Raw genomic sequence first — 24,248 nt, forward strand, 5'->3', positions numbered from 1 at the left:
TGCCCCTCTTCTCAGCACCCTGCTGACTCCTTGGGCCCCAAGACCCTGCAGGTCACCTCCCTCTCCGCATCCTACCTATCAGGTGGCAGAGGGCCTTTGGCATTCCCAGGGCCGGCAGTGGATGTGGACACTGACATTAGCGGGCCACAGAACTCATGCCCTGGGCAGCAAGGACCTCCCTAACCAGAAGAGAGTCTCTGGGAGACCCTGCCCCAAAGGCATGACCCCACAGTCCCAGGAGAGCTTCTGGGGGAAAGAGGGGGCTCTCATATGGAGAGACTGGAACCCTGCATCCTGTAGACCTGGGGTGGCCATGGCAGCTGTGGGGTGGGGTGCCCAGTGGAAGGTCATCTGCTTGTAGAGGGAATCGGGGCACCCACCCACCCATCCCTGCTCACAGGCCCCTGTACCCCTCCCTGCCTCTCCCTGCTCACACCCCCCCGTACCCCTCCCTCCCTCTCCCTGCTCACAGGCCCCTGTACCCCTGTCTCCCTCTCCCTGCTCACAGGCCCCTGTACCCCTCCCTCCCTCTCCCTGCTCACACCCCCTGTACCCCTACCTCCCTCTCCCTGCTCACACCTCCCTGTACCCCTCCCTGCCTCTCCCTGCTCACACCCCCTGTACCCCTTCATCCCTCTCCCTGCTCACACCCCCCTGTACCCATCCCTCCCCCTCCCTGCTCACAGGCCCCTGTACCCCTCCCTGCCTCTCCCTGCTCACACCCCCCTGTACCCCTCCCTCCCTCTCCCTGCACACACCTCCCAGTACCCATCCCTCCCCCTCCCTGCTCACACCCCCTGTACCCCTCCCTCCCTGTCCCTGCTCAGTCCTGTTACACTACTGAGGGTCCCCACCTGCTGCAGAGCTGAACTCTGACCCACCTGAGTCAGTCTGGCCTAGGGGCCTGGGGTAAGCAGCACAAGATCATCAGGTAGAGGGCAGCCCCCAGGGTGGGCACTGGGTGTTCGGGGCCCTTTGGTCTAGTGGGTAGTGACCCCAGGCATCAGCCCTGACTTCACAGCAAAACTGAGATTCAGAAGCAGTGAGGCCCCCTCAGCATGAGGGGAGGGTCCCCATGGCCCTCTGCACAGGGGGCTTGTGCAGCACCTGAGGTGGGATGCCCACATGTGGCAACAGGCAGGACCCCAAAGACACCAGCTCCTCCATGGTCTTTTGTCCAGACTGTGTCACACAGCTCCTTTGACCGCTGTGGCAGGGTCCATCTGCCTTCATGAGACCCACACAGCAGAGGGCCTGCTGGAACCAGGGACCACCAACCTGGGGTCTTAAGTGGAAATGCATCTTCCATGTGGCTCCTCCTCTGAGTCTGTCCCCTCTTCTGTTTTAAGGACATGGCCATTGCATGAGGGCCATCTGACCCAGGAGGAGCCCATCTCAGGACCCTTTACTAATGACCTCTCCAGAGACCCTGTTCCCACACAAGGTCCCACTCACAGGTTCTGGGGTCAAGATGTGGACAGGACCCGCCTCTTACAATGGTGTCCAGCCCTCTCCACAGGCTCCAGGGAGGCTCCTTCTGCCTCTCCAGCTCCTGGGGCTCCAGGTGGCCTTGGCTGGTGGCCCCTCACTCCAGTCTCTTCCTCCATCTCCATGTGGCTCCTCCTCTTGTCTGTGTCCCCCCTTTCTCTCTTGGGAGCACAGTGGCATTGCATGAGGGCCCCGTGTCCAGGAGGAGCTCATCCCGAGATCCTTCACCTGTTACACCTGCACAGACTCTTTCTCCAGCAGCAGACAGCTCACAGTCCTGGGGGACGTTCCTGGTGAGGCCCATCCATCCCTACAATGTCACCTGGGGAGATGGCCAAGGTCAGTACCCTGGTATAGACAGCAGTGGGGACAGGTGGAGGCCTTGGAGAACAATGGTACAGAAAGCCCCTCCTGGTTGGGGGGATCCAAGGCCCACTCTGTCTAAATGTGAACTCACCCTGGAAAAATTCAGCTGCCCTTTGCCCAGGAAGAGGGCGGTGCAGGGCCGGGGCCTTGGGCAGCTGCCTCCTCTGGCATTTCCCTGTGGAGAAGGTCTCCTAACAGATAATTACTGCCCAGCAAGACAAACCAGGAGCACAGGCAGGGGCCTGGACTGCCAACAGGCTGCTCCAGCAGGGGTCAGGCGGCCTGGGGAGCCAACAGGGCCTTCCCAGGGCTTGAGGACCTGAGTAGGGCTGAGTCCTTCCCACATGGGCCGGGAAAAGGGGAATTGGGTCTTTGCTGGGTTTGTGGGCCAGGTACCTTTGTTGCTAGGGCAAGTCTAAGTTCTGAATGGAGAGTCCCACAGACAGGGCTGGAGGCCTGGGGGCCTCCTCCACTGGGCAGCCTTTTAGACAGGTGCCCTCCAAGGGAAGTGCCTCGTCTACTGTCTGGGGTGTGCACACACGCGCTCCTCATGGTCACTCTCATGGGAAGCCAAGGTCACTGAGGAGGATAAGGTGTCTGGTGTGTATACTGCAGGAGGACACTGTGTCCCAAGTGTGGGCTGGAGGAGGACACCGTGTCCCGAGTGTAGGCTGGAGGAGGACACTGTGTCCCCAGTGTAGACAGGAGGAGGACACCATGTCCCCAGTGTAGACAGGAGGAGGACACCGTGTCCCGAGTGTAGGCTGGAGGAGGACACTGTGTCCCCAGTGTAGACAGGAGGAGGACACTGTCCAGAGTGTAGACTGGAGGAGGACACGGATATCCTGAATGTAGGGTGGAGGAGGACACTGTATCTGAGTCTCCTGAGTGTAGAGTAGAGGAGGACATGGTGTCCGGAGTGTAGACTGGAGAAGGACACTGTGTCCCGAGTGTAGACAGGAGGAGGACCCTGTGTCCACAGTGTAGGCTGGAGGATGACACTGTATCTGAGGCTCCTGCGTGTAGACTAGAGGAGGACATGGTGTCCGGAGTGTAGACTGGAGAAGGACACTGTGTCCCGAGTGTAGACGGGAGGAGGACCCTGTGTCCGCAGTGTAGACTGGAGGAGGACGGTGTGTCCAGAGTGCCGACTGGGGGAGGACGCAGTGTCCTGGGTACATTCACGACCCCGCCCCTGCCAGGACTCTTCAGGCTCTGTGCCCTGGACTCCATCAGATCCTGAGGGGTGTCGGGCTGGGTACTTTTCTGCAGGGAGACTTCCTGAGGGACACAGGCTCCCACGTGTCCTCTTCCCACACTGACCACAGAAGTGAAAGTGGTATTCCTCTGGCTGTTCTCAGGCTACACCTGACTTGGGCCGACCCTAGGAGGTCCGGGCCTCCAGCACCGCCTACTGCCTCGCCCCAGGCCCCCCGCACTCGCCCTGGGCTCTGCCCTGACCGCCGCCCCTGACCCCGCTTCCCCGCCCCGCCAGTCCGACACCAGCCACCAGCGTCCTCCAGGGCCTCCCTCCTCCAAGCCTGCGCCGCCCCCACTCCCCGCAGGACCCAGATCCCCTCCCGCTGCTGTGTTCCCCTCCCCGCCTGCCCCCGGCCCATCCACCGCCTCTGGCCCTTCCAGTGCCCTCTGCGTGGCCCCCCGCGGTCCGCTTAGGACCTGGACACTCTGCGCCGCTCCTGAACCGGTTCTTTGGCCCTCGACTACTCCCTGCCAACATCGGCTCTTTGGGTCCCCCTTTTCCACACTGTCCTCGACCCTCGGCCCTTTCCGTACACACTCGGCCCTTCCGAGGCCACTCGGCTCTCAGCCGCCCTCGGCTCTTCGCGTTCTCTCGGGTTTCTCCGTACACACTCGGTGATGTCCCACCACCCTATATCTGACCACCCGTTCCCCGATAATGTCCCATCACCCCGTTATTGATCAGCTTCCTCACCCTTCCCCGTCCCCAGGTGGCATCTGCTCACCCCAATATCTGATCCCATGTTCCACCACCCACTCTCCCAGGGGACATGAGAGGAGCAGTGGTGGCGACCCCTGAGGGCCTGTGCACACAGGAACCAGCCCTGTGTCCAACCAGCTGTGATGAGGAAACACCGCCCACTGCCCAGGAAGCAGGCTGGGTGGGGTTGCTGAGCCAGAGCAATGAGCTGACAAGTACCTAAACAACAGGGACCACTGTCCCTCCATTGCCTCCACTGGGGACCCCCGCTCTCCCCTCCCCAGTCCCTCTGAGCTCAGGCCAGGGGCCTTGATCTCCCAGAACCCAAGTTCCCCTCTATATGCCTGGGTTGTTGGTCCCCTCAGAGCTTAGCCCCCAGGCAGACGAGGGGGGCAGGAGCCCTGAGGGTCCAGGCCTGTCCCCCTTATCTCCAGGGAAAACAGGTGTCACTGGGATGTCAACATTCTTGGCCTGCAGCTTCTGTCCTGCCTGGTAGCAGCCATCCTGGAATGCATGATGACCTTGGGCTAGTATGGCAAGGCCAGGGGTCATCCCCCCTCATCACAGGCCCCTCGAGACACCATGGCTCCTGCCCCCTGCCCAGCACCTGAGGGCCCACCTGTGTGACCAATTTTTCGGAACCCTCAGTAGGTCCCACCTGGTGTCCCATTAGTGGGGTGCAGCTCACTAGCCCAGGAGGGACCAGGAGGATTGTTACAGACACAGCTGAGGGGTCGACAGATCCTCTGTATTGGGGGCTGAATAGGAGAACACTTGACTACAATATCCAGAATCCTCCCGCCCGAAGCTGCCCAGGGTATCTGTAATGACTCCACAGAGCGCCAAAGCACACTACCCAGAATCCCTGGGGGGCCTGCTGCTTGGCGGGGGAGGGGGCCCATCTTGGTGAGAGCTGCGTGGACAGACCTCTGGACTACACTACCCAGTATGCGAATGGCCCTTGGCTTCCGGGGAGGGCCATCACGTAATGGTTGCATGAGCTGATGTCTGGACTACACTACCCAGAATGCTCGGGGCCATCGACTTCTGGGAAGAGGGAAATCACTGTAAGGGTTGCGTGGGCAGACCTCTGGACTACACTACCCAGAATGCTCTGGGCCATCGACTTCTGGGAAGGGGGAAATCACTGTAAGGGTTGCCCAGGACTACACTACCCAGAATGCTCAGGGTCCTCAGCTTCCAGGTCTTGGGGCAATCACCATGAGAGTTGCGTGGGCAGACCTCTGGACTACACAACCCAGAAGGATCTGGCCACATTTTGGGGAGGGGCATCACGGTGGGGGGGTTGCATGGGCCGACCTCTGGACTACACTACCCAGAATGCTCGGGGCCCTCGATTTCTGGGGAGGGGGGAATCACGGTAAGGGTCGCGTGGGCAGACCTCTGGACTACACTACCCAGAATGCTAACGACCCTGGGCTTCCAGGAGGGGGTCCATCATGGTGAGGGTTGCCTGGGCAGGATGCTGGACTGTAATACCCAGAATGCTCCAGGGGCCATCATGGTGAGGATTGCGTGGGCAGACCTCTGGACTACACTACCCAGTATGCGAATGGCCCTCGGCTTCCGGGGAGGGCCATCACCATAATGGTTGCATGAGCCGACCTCTGGACTGCACTACCCAGAATGCTCGGGGCCCTCGACTTCTGGGGAGGTGGGGAAATCACCGTAAGGGTCGCGTGGGCAGACCTCTGGACTACACTACCCAGAATGATCGGGGCCGCGGCTTCCGGGGAGGGGCATCACGGTGAGAGTTGCGTGGGCAGGATGCTGGACTGCAATACCCAGAATGCCCCGGGGCCATAATGGTGAGGTGCATGGAGAGAAGTGGACTACAGTGCCCAGGGGCCTTGGCTTTCAGGGGCCATCATGGTGAGGGCTTCCCGGGCAGGATGCTGGACTGCAATGCCCAGAATGCCTGGGGCCCGCTTCCCCAGAGGCCTCTGCGCCGGCTGCTTGGGTTTCCGGCCTCCCCCAGTTGGACACAGAGGTGGGGAGTCGGGTGTGCTGTGTGGAGTGCTGGCCAGCGGCAGGTGGCCACCCAGGGCTGACTGGGACCGGTGTGTTCATTCCTCTGCCTGCTCCAAGGGCTGCAGCTGTGCTGGAGGGGCCGAGTGCAGAGGATGGCGCTTAGGAAAGTGGTCTCCTTAACTCTCCTCCTGAACGTCCACTGCAGTGATGTCACCGATGGGTACAACTGGACATCAGATGATGTCCACATCTGTGATGTCACCCATTGGTACAACTGGACATCAGATGATGTCCACATCTGTGATATCACCGATGGGTTCAAGTGGACATCAGATATAGCAGTGGGTCAGATTTCACTAGGTAGCTACTGAGGGTAGAGGAAAGAGCCGTTCCATTATGGTCTGCACAGAGGTGATTTGGGCATAATAAAGGGGGAAGGAGGGAAGAGTTGGGGCTCGGTGAAGTAAGAAGTAGAGTCAGTCGTTGTGAACGCGGTTAGGCCAGCTGTGTCGGTGGCAGTGGTCTAAGAATTCTGTCTTCCCCCAGAGACTGGGAGAGAGAACCTGTCCTGCTGGATGATTGTATTTCAAGGTAATGGCTCGCAGGCTCTGAGCTCCTCTGAGTTGCAAGAGGTGCATGTTGTCAATTGCAAGTCCTTTCTATTAAATGACCGGAGAAAGGGAGGTTGGGGCCTGTCCTCAGGTGTTGGCCAGGACATAGTAAGTTTTCTTGGAAGCCTTGAGCTTTCCTCAGGCAGTTGTTTTGAGGGACGAGGTGGAGGTGGGGGTGTTGCACATGAGGCACAAACTATGCTGAGTCTCTGAGCTCAGAGGATTTGCTTCCATCAGGGTGTGTGGACTTTGGGGAACACCATCTGCCTACCTGCCTCAGGAGGTCTGGGCTCATGCATGCCCACCAGGAAGCCCCCTCACCCCAGACTCTAGAGGGCAGAGGCAGTGACTGCTCTGCCTTTGGCTGCTATGGGGAGTGCCCGTCCTCAGCCCTCCCAGGAAACACGCAGGGTCCCTAGCCATCCCTGTGTTGGCCTGTAGCCTTTTCTGCGGCCAGCAGGGCTGGTGTCCCACAAAGGAGATGCCTGTAAGGGAGGCACAGTTGGAGGCCTGGGCTGTGAAGGGCCTTTTGCTCCTCCTGTGCTGAACAGGCAGTGTGCTAGTCCTGAACGTCAGAATCCTGACTCAGCAAGCTGCATCAGGACCATTTTGGGAAAATGGACTAAGTCCCTGGAGCTGCCCCTTGGCTGGGACTGGGCCTCCTGAGAAAGGGTGCCTGTGCAGTTATCAGAAGCCCTGGGTGGAGGCAGGAGGTCCCTCTTCAGCGCCTGCACTTGGCCTCTGTGGGGAGACATATCCACCCTCAGCGTCCTGACAACCAGCCCCCCCCCCATTCCCCTCTCCCCTTTCTGTCTTGTTTGACCCCCAGGCTGTTCTTCCCTCACCCCTTTAAAGGGCCATCTTGGGCCCAGTGGACACAGGTGAGATGCCTTGACCAGGTGGAATGTCCTCTCCTTTGCCTCCTGAGATTAAAAGGGACATCTTTGCTGTTACAAGCTGGGAGGTGGGGTTGAAGGACATGTAAGGGGTGGGATTGGTCTAGTTCTATGCTTTCTGGGGCCCAGGAATAGCAAGGTGGAGGCTCAGTGTCCAGTCCCAGGAAGGCTGACCTCTTACTGCTCCTTGTCCTCATCCTCCACTGGCCCCAGGAGGTTGAAAGCTGAGGCCAGAGTGCCCAGACAGTCAGTGTGGGAAGTGACCACCTGGCAATGGTGAGGGCCTGTGAAGTGCCCTGCTCCTGTCCCCTCCCTATGTCGGGTGAGCTTGGGGAGACAGGTATCTGCAGAGGGTGGAGCAGAATGTGCCTGTGTCATTCTCCTAGGGCTGCCTAGCAAAGTGCCACAAACTGGATAGCTTGGACACACAGAGACTTGTGGCCTCAGACTCTGAAGTCCAGAGCTCTGGAGCTGAGGTGTCGGCCGCATTCCCTGGGTGGTCTCCCTGCAACCTCTCTACTTTCCTGGCTTTGGCAGCAGAGCTCCAGTCTCCACAGGGTGTTCTTCCTGGGTCTGATTCCTCCTATGTATAAGACACGAGGCTATGCAGATTTTTTTCTATAAACCTTACAATTTTGCACTTGAAAATTTGACTTTATGGATTATTTTGAGTAGCTTTTTGGGTAAGCCATAAAGATTGCGTTCAGGTTTCACGTGGTTCATTTTTATTTTCACAACTGTTCTGCAGCCATTTGTGGTTACAGATTTTTTTCTCTCCATCGAGTGGCCTTTGTCCCTTTGAGAGGACACTTGACTGGTTTTACATGGGTCTTTTTTGGACTCATTCTTCTGTTCCTTTTGTCTATTTCCAATGCCTTTCCCACTGCCACACTCTGGGATCACTGAAGCTTTATGATAGTGCTTATAACCAGATGTGCAGAGTCTTGATCTTTATTTTGTTTGTTTATTTTTATGTGGTGCTGAGGGTCCAACCCAGTGCTTCACATGTGCGAGGCAGGTGCTCTGCCACTGAGCCACAATCTCAGCCCCCTTTTGAGTTATTTTTGATCACTCCTATGCCATATCTTCTAGGCTCAGTATTTGTAGGTATCTTCTGTGGTACTGTGATTGGGATTCTGCTGCATCTAAAGATCAAATTAGAAAGAAGTATCTCGCTAACATTAATGGTTGAACTGATCCTGAGCAAGAAAAATCACTGCATTTATTTATGTTTCTTTTCATTCCTTTCAACCATGTTCAAAGTTCTCTGAATGCATACTTGTATATGTGTTGTCAGAGTAACCCTTCACTATTTCAGGAGTGCTATTTTTTTTTTAAATTCAAATTCCAGGAATTCCTGTGTTGCCTACATATAGCACACCAGTTTCCTCTAGTCCCTTAGCCGTCTGCTTTCCCTCTCGATATTTCCATCTGTCTTGGGCTGTTTTCTGTTGCTGTATCTGCTCAACTGAGGCTGAGTCATTCATTAAAAAGCTATTTTTAGTGCTGGGAATATAGCTCAGTTGGTAGAGTGCTTGTCTTACATGCACAAAGCCCTGGGTTCAATCCCCAGCACCTAAAGAAAAAAAAAAGGCTATTTTTAATTTAAAGTTTGAAGAGAGTCCCAGGTCAGGGGCTGCATCTGTTGAAGGTCTCTTCTGGCAGGGACTCTGCAGTATCCTGAGGCACTGCATGAAGGGACCAGCTGGCTTTTGTAGCAAATTTGTTCCCTTGACAACTCATTGATCCATTAATTAATTAACTAAGTAATTAATGTTTGTGGTGGTGGAGATTGGACCCAGGGTTGTGTACATGTGAACAAGCACTCTACCCACTGAGCCCTTGATCCATTAATTTATGAATGGATAAATTCACTCATGAGGGCCGAGTGCTCAGGGCCAGTCAGTCCTCAGAGTTCCCCTCACTGCTCCCACTTCACATCAAATGAATTCTGGATGACAAAAATTCAAACCATAGCACCATCAAAGACAATCCAGGAACAGAATTTACTTGTGATATTTTTTCCCATGTTTTCTTTATTTTCATATTAATTCCTTCTCATTAAATACCTGGCTATTGGCCCCGTCCAGCAAGTATCCTCCACTACAAAGTCCCAGAGATGAGTCAGCTGGTCCCTGATAAATAGAAGGCAACCAAATGATGACATGAATTTATATTGTTCAGAGGACAGAGGAGTGTCTCTTTTTGAACAAGAGGAGACTGCCACACTTCTGCAGACCCCTGGACCCTCTCCTGGGCTTGCTGCTGCCCCACCTTGTAAAATTCAGTGCGGGGAGAGCACCCTGCTCAGTTTAGCAAGGACACCCCCTCCCCAGTATCGGATCAGGCTCCTCATCCTCTGCCATCCCTGGTGACATCTGGCCACCCTGGCTGTCTCCAGAAGCATCCTGTTTGGTGGGTTTAGCAAGGACAACCCTTCCGCAGCATATAGGGCCCTGATTAAACCCTCTGCTTTAATGGGTAATTATTTCCCTAATGCTGCAAGGCAGGAGATTGTCAGCAGACACCAGAAGCTGAAGAGGCAAGGAAGGACCCTCCAACAGCTGTCAGAGGGAGAATGGCCTTGCTGACACCCTCATTTGGGGATTCTGGCCTGCAGAATGGAGAGATCACAGGTTTGTGTTTTAAGTCACACTTATTTCTGTGCTCTGTTTTGTTGGTCCTGGAAATGGACCCACTGGCTCTCCCTGTGCTAAAGATGTCTGCTCCTCCCAGTGCACCTTGCTAATCACCTCAGCAGGAAGGAGACTATTCTGAATTTGGCCAAGGCATTTGGAGGGCTGAGTTGAAAGACCACAGGGCAGGTCAGGGGCATGTGGCAGGAAAGGAACTGTGTCAGTTTTGAGCCCCTCAGTTCTCCTGTTCTGAGTTCAGGCCATTCACTGATGTGCCTGGGGACATTTCTGTGTGACAGCGCTGCTCTCAGCTCAGGGATGAGCATCAGATCCAAGACCAGAGACTGTGCTCTTCCTCTGTGGGCAGCAAAGTCCATGCCCTGAGCGTCGGGCATTGCTCCCTTCCAACCCTCTTGTTCTTCTGAGGGAGACCTCACACATTCTAGTCCTTCTCTGCTCTGGGGTTCCAGCCCTGATTTCAGCCCCTCCAGCAGCACAGGAAGGGGTGCAGTGACAGAGGGAGCGACACCTCTATCCAGGTGGCCTGGATGGTCCCTCTGCCCTCCCTGAGTCAGGCTGGGCCTTGACCCAGTGTGTGAATGTTAATAAAAATACAGCATCACTTCTTAATATTCTTAAAAGAAAAAGGTATTTTTAGAAAAAAAAATTTCCATAGAAGGAAAGTGAGGATCTAGGATTCATCCGGAGGAGTGGGGTGCACTCCTTCCCTGACTGGCACCCCAAGTGGACACACAAACACAAATACAAGTATAGACGTGTGTAGGTGCACACATACACAACACCCTCACAGCCTTCCCCACCAACTCTGTTACACATCCCCATGACACACCCATGCACCTCTGCGTGCCTTTACATACGTGCACACACCCCATCCCTGTCTGCCTTGCACCTCTGAGGCTGCAGATTGGAGGAAACCAGGAGAAGCCGAGGAGGAGCCTGGCCACAGACAGAGGGAGACCAGGGCATCCCTTCCTGACCCAACTCTGCCTCAGACCCTGGAGTTCTCTCCAGAGCCAGGAATGGATGTTCCAGACTTGGGCTTCTCCAGGGGTTGATTCCTGTGGGGACCTGAGCTGATATGTGAGTTTCCTGGGTCCTCACTGTTCTGCCTTCAGTGACAAGGGGGGAAAGGGTCCATGCGTTGGGCTTTTGATTTATAAGCAGACAAAACAGAAGGCCAACAACCAAACACACTGTCAAGGAATCAGTGTGGGACACAGAGCTAGTGAGCTCCCCCGAGCCCTTCAGGAGCCATCCCCTTTCCCCGCCTGGTGGCTGTGGTGCCACTGGAGCATTGGTGTGGTCTGCTCTCTGCAGAGTGAGATGTGTGGGGTCAGGTGTGTCCTCTGAGGCCCCCAATCCCCTCCACCCTCGGGGCAGGGATGTCCTTTGAAGTCCCCCAGCCCCATCCGCCCTCTGGGCAGGGACATTCTCTGAATACCCCCCTCCCCCACTATGGGCAGGGACATCCTCTTAGGTATCTGGACACTGAACAGAACTGCTGTACATAACTCCATGCTGTTACCTAGGTGTGTTTTCGAGGCAGTCATCTGTATTCTTGGATCATGAGGTGACACCATGTCTAACTTTGGGGAAAATGGCCAGCTTTTTGATAGTAGTGAGCTGTTGAGTGTTCCACCAACAATGCACGAGAGTGCCTGTGGCTGCTCATCATCCTCAAGGTGGATACCGCACTTAGGAAAGACCTTAGCAGCTTAGTAGGTGTGCAGTGCATCTCAGAATTTTAGTTTGTGCTTTCTTCATGACAGGTGATGCTAAGAATCCTGTTTATGCTTCTTTGCCATCTCATACTTTCTTGTGAGTTGTCTCTTTAGATTTTACCCACTGGGTTGTCTTATTGCTGAGTGTCTTACTATGTTCTGGACACAAGTTTATTTTAGACACATGCTTTCCAGATGTTTCACCCAGTCTTTTCCTTGTCTTTTCATTTCCTTAATATGGGTTTTTGCAGAGTGATTTAATGCAACTCACATCATCAGTTTTGTCTTTCATGGATTTGTTTTGGGGGCTTTTTTTAAAGCCTCACCATGAAACGTGTGGTCATGCATGTCTTCTAGAGTTTTGCAGTTTCGCATTGTAAATGCAAGACTATGGAGTATTTTGACAGGTTCTGGGCTCCAGATGTGTGCCTTCTTGAGGTGCATCTGGATCCTAGGTTCAGAAACAGCTTTCTGGGAATTTCACTTGGAATCACTGAATCTGCAGAGGAGGTTTATCTTAACGACATGGAGACCTGAACAAGGAGTATCTCTGCATTTATTTATATTGCATTTGATTTCTTTCTACTGTTTCAAGATTTTCTGAAAGCAGGTACTTCAATTTTGGGGGACGCTATTTTACATGTTAACACATTTAAAATTCTCTTATTTCAGTTTACACATTCCACTCTTTCCTCTACATGATTGCTACTGTATAGGAAATCGGTGGAATTTTGCCTAGGGGCCATGTACTTTGCAGCTTTCTATCTCCATCCATTTTGACCAAGACATAGGATGGGCTTTATTTTTTTAATTTTTTTTGTAGTTGTAGGTGGACAGCATGTCTTTATTTATTTATTTATCTTATTTATATAATGCAGTGCTGAGGATCAAACCCAGTGCCTCACATGTGCTAGGCCAGAGCTTTGCCACTGATACAGCCCCATCCCTCTTTCTTTTTGATTTATGAAATTATGACCAGAAATAATCAGAACTATGAATTTCAGAGCTTCACTGTTTACTGGCACTAGGGTGTGTACAGAGGCAGGCAGCTCTGAATGGTGAGCCTCCGGCACCCTGCGCTGCCCATGGCGGCCAGCAGGGGGTGCACATAACAACTGTCTCCCACCACCTGCTTTTGGTGGGTGGTGTTCTGTGTCCTCTGCAAGTTTCCTTCTCTTGGGGACCCAGGTGGGAAATACCACATCTGGGGCCCTAAGGTGAGGAGCAGAGGTTCATTATCCTGGGGATGCTCCCGGGGAGACTCATGACCTGGGGATGCCTGGTGACTCTGCCTATGGAGAGGACAAGAACTTCCTTACCCTGGGGACCCTGTTGGGGAGACATCATGACCTGGGGATGCCTGGTGACTCTGCCTATGGAGAGGACAAGAACTTCCTTACCCTGGGGACCCTGTTGGGGAGACTCATGACCTCGGGATGCCTGGTGACTCTGCCTATGGAGAGAACAAGAACTTCCTTACCCTGGGGACCCTGTTGGGGAGACATCATGGCCTGGGGATGCCTGGGGGCTCTGTCTTAAGGTGGGGACCAGGGCTTCCTTATCCTGGGGACCCTTGTGGAGAGACACCATGGCCTGGGGATGCCTGGGGGATATGTCTGTGGTGAGGACCAGGGCTTCCTTCTCCTTGGCACCTACCCATGGAGACTCCACTGTGGATTCAGGATGACCGAGGTCCAGGTGAGGAAAACATGAGGAAGAAGCTTCCTGGGCACTGCCTGGTGGGCTGAGGAAGAAGTTCTGCCATGTTCTTTGCTTTCCCAAGTAATATTTCAGCAGAACTTCTTTTACAACAGTTTTCCTCACTGAGGCTTTGGCTGCTCGTCATTATGTCACTTCAGTGTGTTTTGTGTGGCCTGAGTGTATTTTGGGGAGAAATCCAAGGACACAGGAGAAACACAGATGGCCACTCAAGATGGTGTGGGGAGGCCCAGTGCCTGGAGTCCCACTGGGGCCTGAGGGGACCTCATTGCTTGCTCTTATTCATGTTTTAATGACTAATTTTTCTTATAGGTTTAAGTACTTGAGAAATAATGAGAAGTTGATGTGTTAAAATTCAAAGTTATGTTAAGTGTAAATATTGCATTTGTGTCGGTTACAAGAAGGACCTTGTGGTGGGGTTATAGATCAGGGGTGGAGTGCTCCATCCCAGGCACTCTGAGATGAAACCAAACCAAGAAGCAAGACACAGAGTTGAAGATCTACAGTGTGAATCAACCACAAGTAAAGGAGGACTTGAGATGTATCGATCCCGTGCACTGCATGCTCCCGTTAGAACCTCATCTGACATTGTCTAAAGTCTATTGGAAATAGCTGGAGAAATCTGTGTATCAGTTGGGTGTTAGATATTAAAGAATCATGATTATTTTCAACTGTGGCTGTATTAAAGACTTCTTTCCATTACGTGACTACAATTTTTTTAGAAGAAACCGGATGATGCTGGGGTGTGCTGGGTGAGTCTGTTCCAGTGGGGTGGGCCCTCTGGCCAGTCCCACAGTGGGGATGGCTGCGTGGGCAGTGTCTTGGCTGAAGTACCCATAATACTTGGGGTACCAGGACCAGTAGCCCCTAGGGGCCTCACACTGAGAGGCCTGTGGGCAGAATGCTGGACAGCAGGGCCTAGAATCCTCAGGGCCCACAGTTCCCAGGAGCCTCTGGTGAGAACTGCATGGCAGACCACTACTACCCTGAATAATGGGGGCTCCTGTCAACTGTGTGGCCTGCAGATCCCAGAGGCCTTTGTGGAGGATTCTTGGCTGGGTGGGCAGTCGCTGGGATATGCTACCCAGAATCCTCAGTGTACCAGGGCAAGCACATGGCCCAAAGCTTCCAGGGGCCTTGGTGGGTGCTGAGCAGCAGAATGCTGGACTACACTGCCCAGAGTCCCCGGGTGGTTTGTGAGAATGCAGCCAGCAGCTCCCAGGAGACTCTGGGGTGAGAGCTGCGAAGGTTATGATGGCCTGTCCTACTAGAATCCTTCAGGGCCTGCCATCACCAGAGCCCTCTGCAGTGAGGGCAGCATAGGTCAAATGACAGACGGCAGTATCCATCACCCTCGGGGACCTGCAGCTAGCAGGGACCTCTGGAGTGATGGCTGTACTGACAAAATGACAAACTGTGCTACCCATTACCCTTGGATGCCTGCTGTTCCTAGGAAGCTCTGGGGGCAGGGCTGCAAGGGCAGAACACCAGGCTTCAGTGCTTGGAGTCCCTGGGGATCCCTGCAAACCCTGTAACTCCCAGAGTTTCTGTGGTGAGGGTTGTGTGGGTAGAGCATTACCTGGAATCTCTAGGGAACCAGGGAAAGCATGGGGTCTGCAGCTCCTGTGGTCCTCCCAGCAGGGCTGTGCAGGCCAAACCTACCCTACCTTACCCAGAACCCTCAAGGGCTGCAGCTCCCAGGATCCTTTGTAGTAATTGAGCATGAACACTGCACTACATTATCCAGAATCCTCAGGGGCTGCAGCTCCCAGGATCCTTTGTAGTAATTGAGCTGCACATTACCCAGAATCCTCAGGGGCTGCGGCTCCCAGGATCCTTTGTAGTAACTGAGCATGAACACTGCACTACATTACCCAGAACCCTCAGGGGCTGCAGCTCCCAGGATCCTTTGTAGTAATTGAGCTGCACTACATTACCCAGAATCCTCAGGGGCTGCAGCTCCCAGGATCCTTTGTAGTAATTGAGCTGCACTACATTACCCACAATCCTCAGGGGCTGCAGCTCCCAGGATCCTTTGTAGTAATTGAGCTGCACAACATTACCCAGAATCCTCAGGGGCTGCGGCTCCCAGGATCCTTTGTAGTAACTGAGCATGAACACTGCACTACATTACCCAGAACCCTCAGGGGCTGCGGCTCCCAGGATCCTTTGTAGTAATTGAGCTGCACTACATTACCCAGAATCCTCAGGGGCTGCAGCTCCCAGGATCCTTTGTAGTAATTGAGCTGCACTACATTACCCACAATCCTCAGGGGCTGCAGCTCCCAGGATCCTTTGTAGTAATTGAGCTGTACTACATTACCCACAATCCTCAGGGGCTGCAGCTCCCAGGATCCTTTGTAGTAATTGAGGTGCACTACATTACCCACAATCCTCAGGGGCTGCAGCTCCCAGGATCCTTTGTAGTAATTGAGGTGCACTACATTACCCACAATCCTCAGGGGCTGCAGCTCCCAGGATCCTTTGTAGTAATTGAGGTGCACTACATTACCCACAATCCTCAGGGGCTGCAGCTCCCAGGATCCTTTATAGTAATTGAGCTGCACTACATTACCCACAATCCTCAGGACTACAGCTCCCCGAACCCTCTTTGGTGACTGATCCAGCCCTGGGACTGAAGGACCCACAACCCTAAGGGGGAATTTAGCTCCCGGAACCCTCTGATGTGAGTGGGCAGAACTACATGACTCACTACCCTCAAGGGCTGTAGCTCTTAGGGTCCTCTGTGGGGAGAAGGAGAGGACAGAGAAGTTAACTGTACTACCTGGAATCCTTGGGGGAGGTGTTGTCCTGGTGAGTGTGCAGCCTGCAAGTCCCAGAGGCCTTCACAGTGCGGGCTGTGCAGAAGGCCAGACTACACTGCCCAGAATCCCTGAGCCCTGGAGTGCCCAGACACCTTCCTGTCGAGGGCTTCAGGGAAAAGCATCGGGGGTGTCCAGGCAGATCCCAGGAGCCTTGATGGTGAGGTCCACTTAGATAGCATGGACTGCATTACCCAGAATAATCAATGGCCCACAGACCTCTGAGGTCAGGGGTGCCTGAGTAGTACGGACTACAATGCCCAGAATTCCTGGGGCTCAGAGTTCTAAGGTGCCACTATAATGTGGGCTGCACCAACAGAGCTCCACACTACAAGGTCCCTGATGCTTGGGGGCCTGCAGCTCCCTGCCGCAGTCTTTGGCTGGGCACAAATCACGAGCAACTCACAGCTTTGTAGATTCAAACAGCAACTCTTTATTCCCGAACTCACACCGGCCTCTACAAACATTTGTTCTGGGGAAATCCACGTTCTCTGCCCAAATCCACACTCCACTGGGCTTCTGTCTCCCAAATATATTCTGAATCCCGTGAGAACTCAAGGGGAACTCAGGCAGCAGGATATGCCCTATTCTAAACGGGGAACACCCTAAACTCGGATTATCCTAAACTGAGAACACCCTAAACACGGATCCGCCCTGGTCCTTGAGCAAGGTCACCTTACATGCAATGTTGCTGCAAAATGTTCTATTTCCATGAGTTCTTCCACTAAAGAAACATGGGGGTACGCTGGCAAGGAAATTGTCATACCTACTTGGCTGATGGCTCCCAGCAGCTCCCAGGAGCCTCTATGGTGAGGGCTGCATGGGCCAAATACACTTCCCAGAATCCTAGGGGCCCCCATGTAGCACCTCACAGAAACTTCGCAATGAGGGCCACATTATAGAATACTGGACTGCACTGGCCAGAATCCTGGAGTATGTGGTACCTGCAGCCTCTGTAGGCTTCTGGGGTGAGGCCTGCATGGCCAAAACACCTGACTACACTGCCAGGGTCCTCCAGGTGCCGGCATGTGGCACACAGCTCTCAGGTCCTCTGTGGCTAGGGTGTGTGGGCAGAACACCAGTGACACTGCCAGGGTCCTCCAGGTGCCTGGACAGCATGTGGCATACAGCTCTCAGGTCCTCTGTGGCTAGGGTGTGTGGGCAGAACACCAGGTGACACTGCCACGGCCCTCCAGGTGCCTGAACAGCATGGGGCAAACAGCCCCATGGTCCTCTGTGGCAAGGTCTGTGTGGGCAGAACAGCAGGTGACACTGCCAGGGCTCTCCAGGGTGCCTGGACCAGCACGTGGCACACAGCCCCATGGTCCTCTGTGGCAAGGTCTGTGTGGGCAGAACAGCAGGTGACACTGCCAGGGTCCTCCAGGGCACCTGGACCAGCACGTGGCACACAGCCCCATGGTCCTCTGTGGCAAGGTCTGTATGGGCCACAAATTGTCATCTTTCTCATGACTAAAACACCCAGGGTCACTCCAGGTGAACTGGGCTGTGTGAAATAATCACATAGAGACAGAAAAATACCTTTTCCTTTGGGTCCTATGGTGATGGCTCCTCTAACCTTAAAGGTCTGCAGAGAGAGAGAGAGAGAGAGAGAGAGAGAGAGAGAGAGAGAGAACACACAGACACACACAGACACACACACACACACACACACACACACACACACACACACACATGCTGAACACTTTTATTGAGGAGAAGCCATTCAAATGAGGCAAGGGGTCAGGTTTCAGGGGGCTGAGTCTAGCTTTCTGTTGTCTGTGTCAGCAGGTTGACTGACATCTAGGAAGGCCACACCCAAAGGCAGAGCAAGAGCAGGGGACACACAAAGGGAGTTTCCATGGACCATTCTATCCCAAACGGGGCAAAGGGGTAGGATTACAGAGGAACAGGTGAGTGTAGCTCAACCTCAGGGGAGAGACCTATATCTGAAGACATGCCTCGACTTTCTGAGCTGGGACAATGCCCGAGTCACCATGAAATGATTGAAATGATCCGTCAGAGCCTCTTGCTTCAGGACTGGAAGGTGTGGGTCATTCAGAGTGGCTCCCCACACTTCTACAAACTGCTATACTGGATAAATGTCTGTGGTAAACTACTAATGGGGCATTCAGCACCTGGAGTGATGATTTCTTCCAGGGCAGTGGCCAAGTGAAATAGAGAAACAGGAAAATAGGAAGTTTACCTACATTGATCTTGTAGACAGAGACTCTTTTGCTGAGAGTCCTAAAATCAATTATGGTGAAGATTTCTGGGGAAAGTTAGTTAAGATTTTCTGTGGATGAGGGGGTGCCACTACAGGAGATCCCTTTAGTAGCACAGTCACACTAAGGTAACTTCTGAGCAGCAATTGACCCCAGCACCCACATCAACACGGATTGACTTGTAGATGAAGCCCCCTAATAGGATGGTCACCATGACAGTTCTGGAGAGGACCAGCTAAGGTCAACAACTCCACTGCCCAACGTGAAGGAGGAGTTGACCCCCTGATGGGCAGAGTACAGAGGTGGTCCCCAGTTCTCCTGAAAACATCAACAGTAGTGAGGTTTGGGGACAGCCTTGTCTCCTTTTATTCCCTGCCTGGAGGTGCCCACTCTCCCCCTTGAGAGTGCTTTTGCTGAAGCCTCACTTTTCTCTTAGTTTATTTCCACCTCACTGTCACTTCTCAGAACCCTCTCCTGCATGGCTTTTGGTGTCTGACTTTAAATTTTCTTTTGCTGCAGCACAAGGGCTGGGGTTTGGAGTTTCCGCTCCCTGCTTTCTGGTGAAGGGGAGGTGGGCTTCTGGCTCCTTTTTCTCCTCTCCTGAGATTCCACTCCATGGTGACACAGCCAACTCTGCCAGACCTTGTGACAGCAGTGGGGACAGGTTCTATCCAGTAACAGCTGAGAGTGGAGAAAGGGCTGAGGTTTACCAGGAACTAGGGATGGGCACCACCTCTGAGCATGAGCAGGGTCCTGCGGGGCGTGGCCATCAGGGGTGGCCATTAGGGGCGTGGCCATGGGGCACGTGGCTATCCGGGCACTTGGCCATCGGGGGGCGTGGTCATCAGGGGAGGGGCCTCGCTGCCATCTTTGACGCCAGTCCTCCTCCTTCAGGGTGAGAGGTGAGCTTTCTCCTCAGCATCCACTTGGCAGAGCCTGGCTCCTGGAAACTGTGGGTCGCCCTTCAGGGAGGGCCCGAGCCCCCTTTTCCTCACAGCTACCTCAGGTGGACGCCTGGCTCGGGGACACTGGGGGTCATGTCTCTAGGGAGACCTGGAGCTCCCTTCTCAGAGCTGCCTCAGGTGGGCGCCTGGTTTGGGGGGCACTGTCGGTCCTAGGGTCGCCCATAGTTCCCTTCTCCTCAGAGCTGCCTCAGAGAGCCACTGGGCTTGGTGACACTGTGGGTCATGTCTCTAGGGACCCCTGTAGCTCCCTTCTCAGAGCTACCTCAGGGAGCCACCTGGGTCAGGGACAGTGTGGGTCATGTCTCTAGGGACCCCCGTAGCTCCCTTCTCCTCAGAGCTACCCCAGGTGGACACTGGACTTGGGGACACTGGAGGTCTTGTCTCTAGGGACCCCCATAGCTCCCTTCTCCTCAGAGCTGCCTCAGGGAGCCACCTGGCTCTGGGTCACTGTGGGTCACTGTCAGACCAGGACGCAAAGAAAAGACCAGTGACTCCAATTAAAATCAAATGAAATCAAGCTGATTATTTCCACCATCCGGGCTGCTTCTCCCACCCAAAACTACGGGAAAAGACAGCCCCAGCTCCCTCGCAGCGCAGCTCCATACCCAGGAAATTCCACAAAGGGGGTTACAGCTAGCAACACTCGACAGCAGAGCACAAAGGCTGGTTTACATTTTTGCTGGCCCCGACATCAGAATTTATGAAGGTCATTAGAGCCTCAGAGAGCGGCGTTGTCTGGCCAGGGAAGACCAGGGTTTATGGGGCGTCACTGCAGTTTCAGAGAGGGCTGCTGTCGGGTCAGATGGCCAGGCAGGGGGAGTCCAAGGCCCCAGGCAGGCATTCCAAGCAGGTTTAGAATCTGCAGTAATTTACAGTGAAACCAAAATTAGCTTTTCATGGCTTTGTGGCAAGATGGTTCCCAATTTTAAGAGGGAATCAGGCTGGGTCTATTGTCATGTCTCTAGGGACCCCTGGAGCTCCCTTATTTTCAGAACTGCCTGAGGGTGATGCCTGGCTTGGGGACACTGTGGGTCATGTCTCTATGGATGCATGGAGCTCCCTTCTCCTCAGAGCTACCTCAGGTGGATGCCTGGCTTGGGGACACTGTGCGTCATGTCTGTAGGGATGCCCAGAGCTCCCTTCTCCTCAGAGCTACCTCCGGTGAATGCCTGGCTCGGGGACACTGTCGGTCATGTATCTAGGGATGCCTGGAGCTCTCTTGTTCTGAGTTGCCTGAGGGAATTGCACTAGAAGCTTCTGGAATGACCCGCAGTAGGTGTGGGAAATGTGGTGTTGGTGAGGAGAGAGCCCCACCTTGGGACTGAGCTGAGGAGAGCCTGGCTGTGCGCCCTGCTCCTTCACTATTTCATTCAGGCTAGGTCTAGGTTGTGACCTTCATCGTCTGTTTAAAAATAATTTACATTAGGTATATATTGCCATAATTTAAAATAAAATTTAGTTGTAGTTGGACCTAATACCTTTATTTAATTTATTTATTTTTATGTGGTGCTGAGGATTGAACCCAGAGCCTTGCACGTGCTCGGCGACTGCTCTACCCCGGAGCCCCAGCCCCTCATCATCTTCCTACAGTTACCCCAGGTTTTTCCTGGAGATCCTGGGTGGGATGAAGGAGGAATGATGAACGAGGGTTCTAAGCCCAGGAGAGACTCCATTACTTGTGTTCCTTATTGCTTATTTTTTCAAATGTTATTTTAGTTGTCCATGATTGTGTTTTATTTATTGATACTGAGAATCAAACCCAGTGCTTCGCACATCCTGGCAAGTGCTCTGCCACTGAGCCACAACCCCAGCCCTCCTTATTGTTTTAATGGTGTCAAAATAGTCGAAAAGAACACGGAAATATGGAAAAGCACATGTGTTACCAGCCTACTACTTTATTTCAGTTTAGTATGTTATTTGTAACAAATTCATTTATTAAAAATGTATTTCAGGGCTGGGACTGAAGCTTCCTGGTAGAGTGATTGCCTAGCATGTGTGAGGCCCTGGGTTTGATCCTCAGCACCACATATAAATAAATAAGATACAGGTGTTTGTTTGATCTACATCTAAAAATATTAAGAAAGTTTATTCCATGTACTAAACTCATGAACCACATTTCATGGAACTAAACTCACAAAACTAAACTCATAAACCACATTTTTCTTTGGTTGAGAGAATTCCAGTTTAATTGTCAGTATATGTGCATCTTCCCTCTTTTGAAAATTTTTTTAAATATTATTTTTAGTTGTAATTGGACACAATACCTTTATTTATTTATTTTTATGTGGTGCTGAGGATCAAACCCAGGGCATCACGTGTGCTAGGTGAGTGCTGTACCACGGAGCCACAGCCCCAGCCCTGGTGTATTTTACTTATCCATAATAGTGGGGTCCATTTTGATGTATGCGGACATGCATGGAGTATAATTTGTTCAGTTTCACCCCAGTATTTCCATGTTCCCTCCACCTCCGTCCTCCTGCTCCCCTTTCTCTAGTGGTCTTCCTTCTATTTATTTATTGTTTTGTTAAACTGGTGGTTTATAGACAGACACGGAGGGGGGATTCACTGTGGTGTGGTCGTATATGTACTTAGATCGTTTGGTCAGTTTCATTCTTCAGTTCCTCCCTTTTCCCATCCCTCCTCTCTCCCCCTACACCCCCTTCTATTCCACTGACCTCCTTTGTATCTTTATGGGATCTCCCCATTTTATATTTCCTTATTTACCTCTAGTTTTTGTGTATAAGATAAAACATTTGACCCTTGGCTTTCGGAGTCTGGCTTATTTCAGTTAGCATGATGTTCTCCAGTTCCATTTATTTACCAGCAGATGCAGTAATTTCATTCTCCTTTATGGCCGAGTAAAACTCTGATGTGTGTATATGCCATGCTTTCTTTATCTGCTCATCTGTTGACAGACACCTGGGAAGGTTTCATAGCTTGGCTACGGAGAATTGTGCTGGCTTAAACATTGATATGGCTGTATTCCTATAGCTTGCTGATTTTTGTTCTTTCAGGTAAATACCCACCCCCCCAAAAAAAAAGGGTGGGAGGAAGAGCTAGATCATGTGATGGCTTCATTTCTAGTTTCTTGAGGAATCTCTGTACTGCTGTCCATAGTGGTTGGTTGCACTCATCTGCACAAACAACAGGTGAGTGTACCTTTCTCCCTATCCTCACCAGAGTTTGTTGGTTTTTGTATTCCTGATGTTTGCCCTTCTAACTGGAGATGAAATCTTAATGTAGATGTGATTTGCATTTCTCTGATTGCCAGGCATGTTGAACCTTTTTTCCCCCATGTTTTTTGGCCATTTGTATTTCTCCTTTTGAGAAATGTCTGCTTAGTTCTTTCACCCATTTTTGTGTTGAGCTATTCATTTTTCTGTTGTTACATGTTTTGAGTTATTTATATTTCTGGATATTAATCCCTTGTTGGAAAAGTAGATGGAAAAGACTTTCTCCCATTCCGAGGGGCTCTCTTCATGATCCTATTTCCCTCACTTGTCAGAGCATTTTAATTTGAAGGCATTTCACTTATTGCATCTTGGTTTTCTTTTTTGAATTTTATGGATCTTGTTGAGGAAGTCAGTGCCTGCCCTGCACCAATATGTTGGAGAGTCAGGTTTCTATGAGCCCAATCTACTTTTCCACTGACTTACATCTTCATTTTAGAAATCATTTATCTTGAATTGATTGATCTATAATAAATAGCATCTTACATTTTAGTTTTCAAGTGCTCTACAGCTTCTGCCAAAATAATTCATTGTTCATGAATGTGGTAATGCATTTAAATGATGATAAGATGAAAGTAGAATAAAAGGAATTGGGTCTTATAAAAACAGTGTACCCATTGCCTTAAATTATATACATATTTTAGACTGGGATTTGAACTCAGGACTTCATGTATCCTATGTAAGTGCTCTACCCCTATAAGTGAGCAGCTACACCCTCACTTCTCTTTTTGAGAGAGGATCTTGCTAAATTGCCCAGACTGGCCTCAAATTTAGAATTTTCATTTCTCTGTCTCCCTAAGTAGCTGGGATTATGATGGTGTATACTACCGTACCCGGGTCCTCTCCTCTTTCAGTGGAATACCTGCTACTTCCATGCACTTTATGGTGGCTGGTACAGAGCAGGCAGGGGTGGTGGATGGCCAGGGACTTCTGCCCAGGATTCAGTGAAGCTGCTGGGGCCTACTGTGGAGGGTGGTGGGTGAGGAAGACTGTTGCTGCTTCCACCCAGCTCAGGTCAGTTTCCCTGAGGTGGGTTGTTGGGATGGAAGGCTAGAGAGTGAGTGACCACCAAGGCCAGTATTCCTCACCATCTGTTGTCCCTCCTGTTGGCTCTGACCCTCCTCCAGACCCCTCTTCCAGGCCTGCCTTTCTTCTCCTGACCCCACCCCATCCCCCAGACCACATCCTCCATAGACTCTGCCTAGACCCCTCCCCCAAGGCCCCCACATCTCTTCTCCAGATCCCTGCCCTGTCCAGACTGTGGCCCTCCTTCAGACCCTACCCTGTTTCCAGGTCCTGCCTCTCTCAGCCACAGCTCAGGGCACTAATTGACAGTACATTTGCAGTGGTGCACAAAATAGCCTGTTGAATAAACATTGACGTTCTACATGGATGAAATATCTTGACTATGTCAGGTTTTGATGGAACATGAACTGAATTTAGGAAAGTCACCTTTTTTTTTTTTTTTATCTAGATCATAAACATTTGAAATAAAATCAGAATTTGTGAAAGGTCAGGTAACACTTAGCTGTGAGACCTAATGATCCCAGGGTCTTTTCCAGTGGGAGATCTCCCAGCAGCAGTTCCAACTTTGCTATG

At 52.3% G+C, this 24,248-nt stretch overlaps 1 protein-coding gene across 1 annotated transcript in view; it reads right to left on the reverse strand.

Moving 5' to 3' along the window:
* Nucleotides 1-7,490: 7,490 nt before the first annotated feature.
* LOC143404575 (regucalcin-like) overlaps nucleotides 7,491-24,248 on the reverse strand; it is a 28,817-nt gene continuing 12,059 nt past the window's right edge. Inside the window, exon 7 of the mRNA XM_077109897.1 lies at nucleotides 7,491-7,580. Within this exon, the coding sequence (XP_076966012.1) occupies nucleotides 7,491-7,580 (90 nt within the window). The remainder of the gene's footprint in view (nucleotides 7,581-24,248) is intronic.

The sequence above is a fragment of the Callospermophilus lateralis genome, chromosome 7, assembly GCF_048772815.1.
Source record: "Callospermophilus lateralis isolate mCalLat2 chromosome 7, mCalLat2.hap1, whole genome shotgun sequence".
NCBI lineage: Eukaryota > Metazoa > Chordata > Mammalia > Rodentia > Sciuridae > Callospermophilus > Callospermophilus lateralis.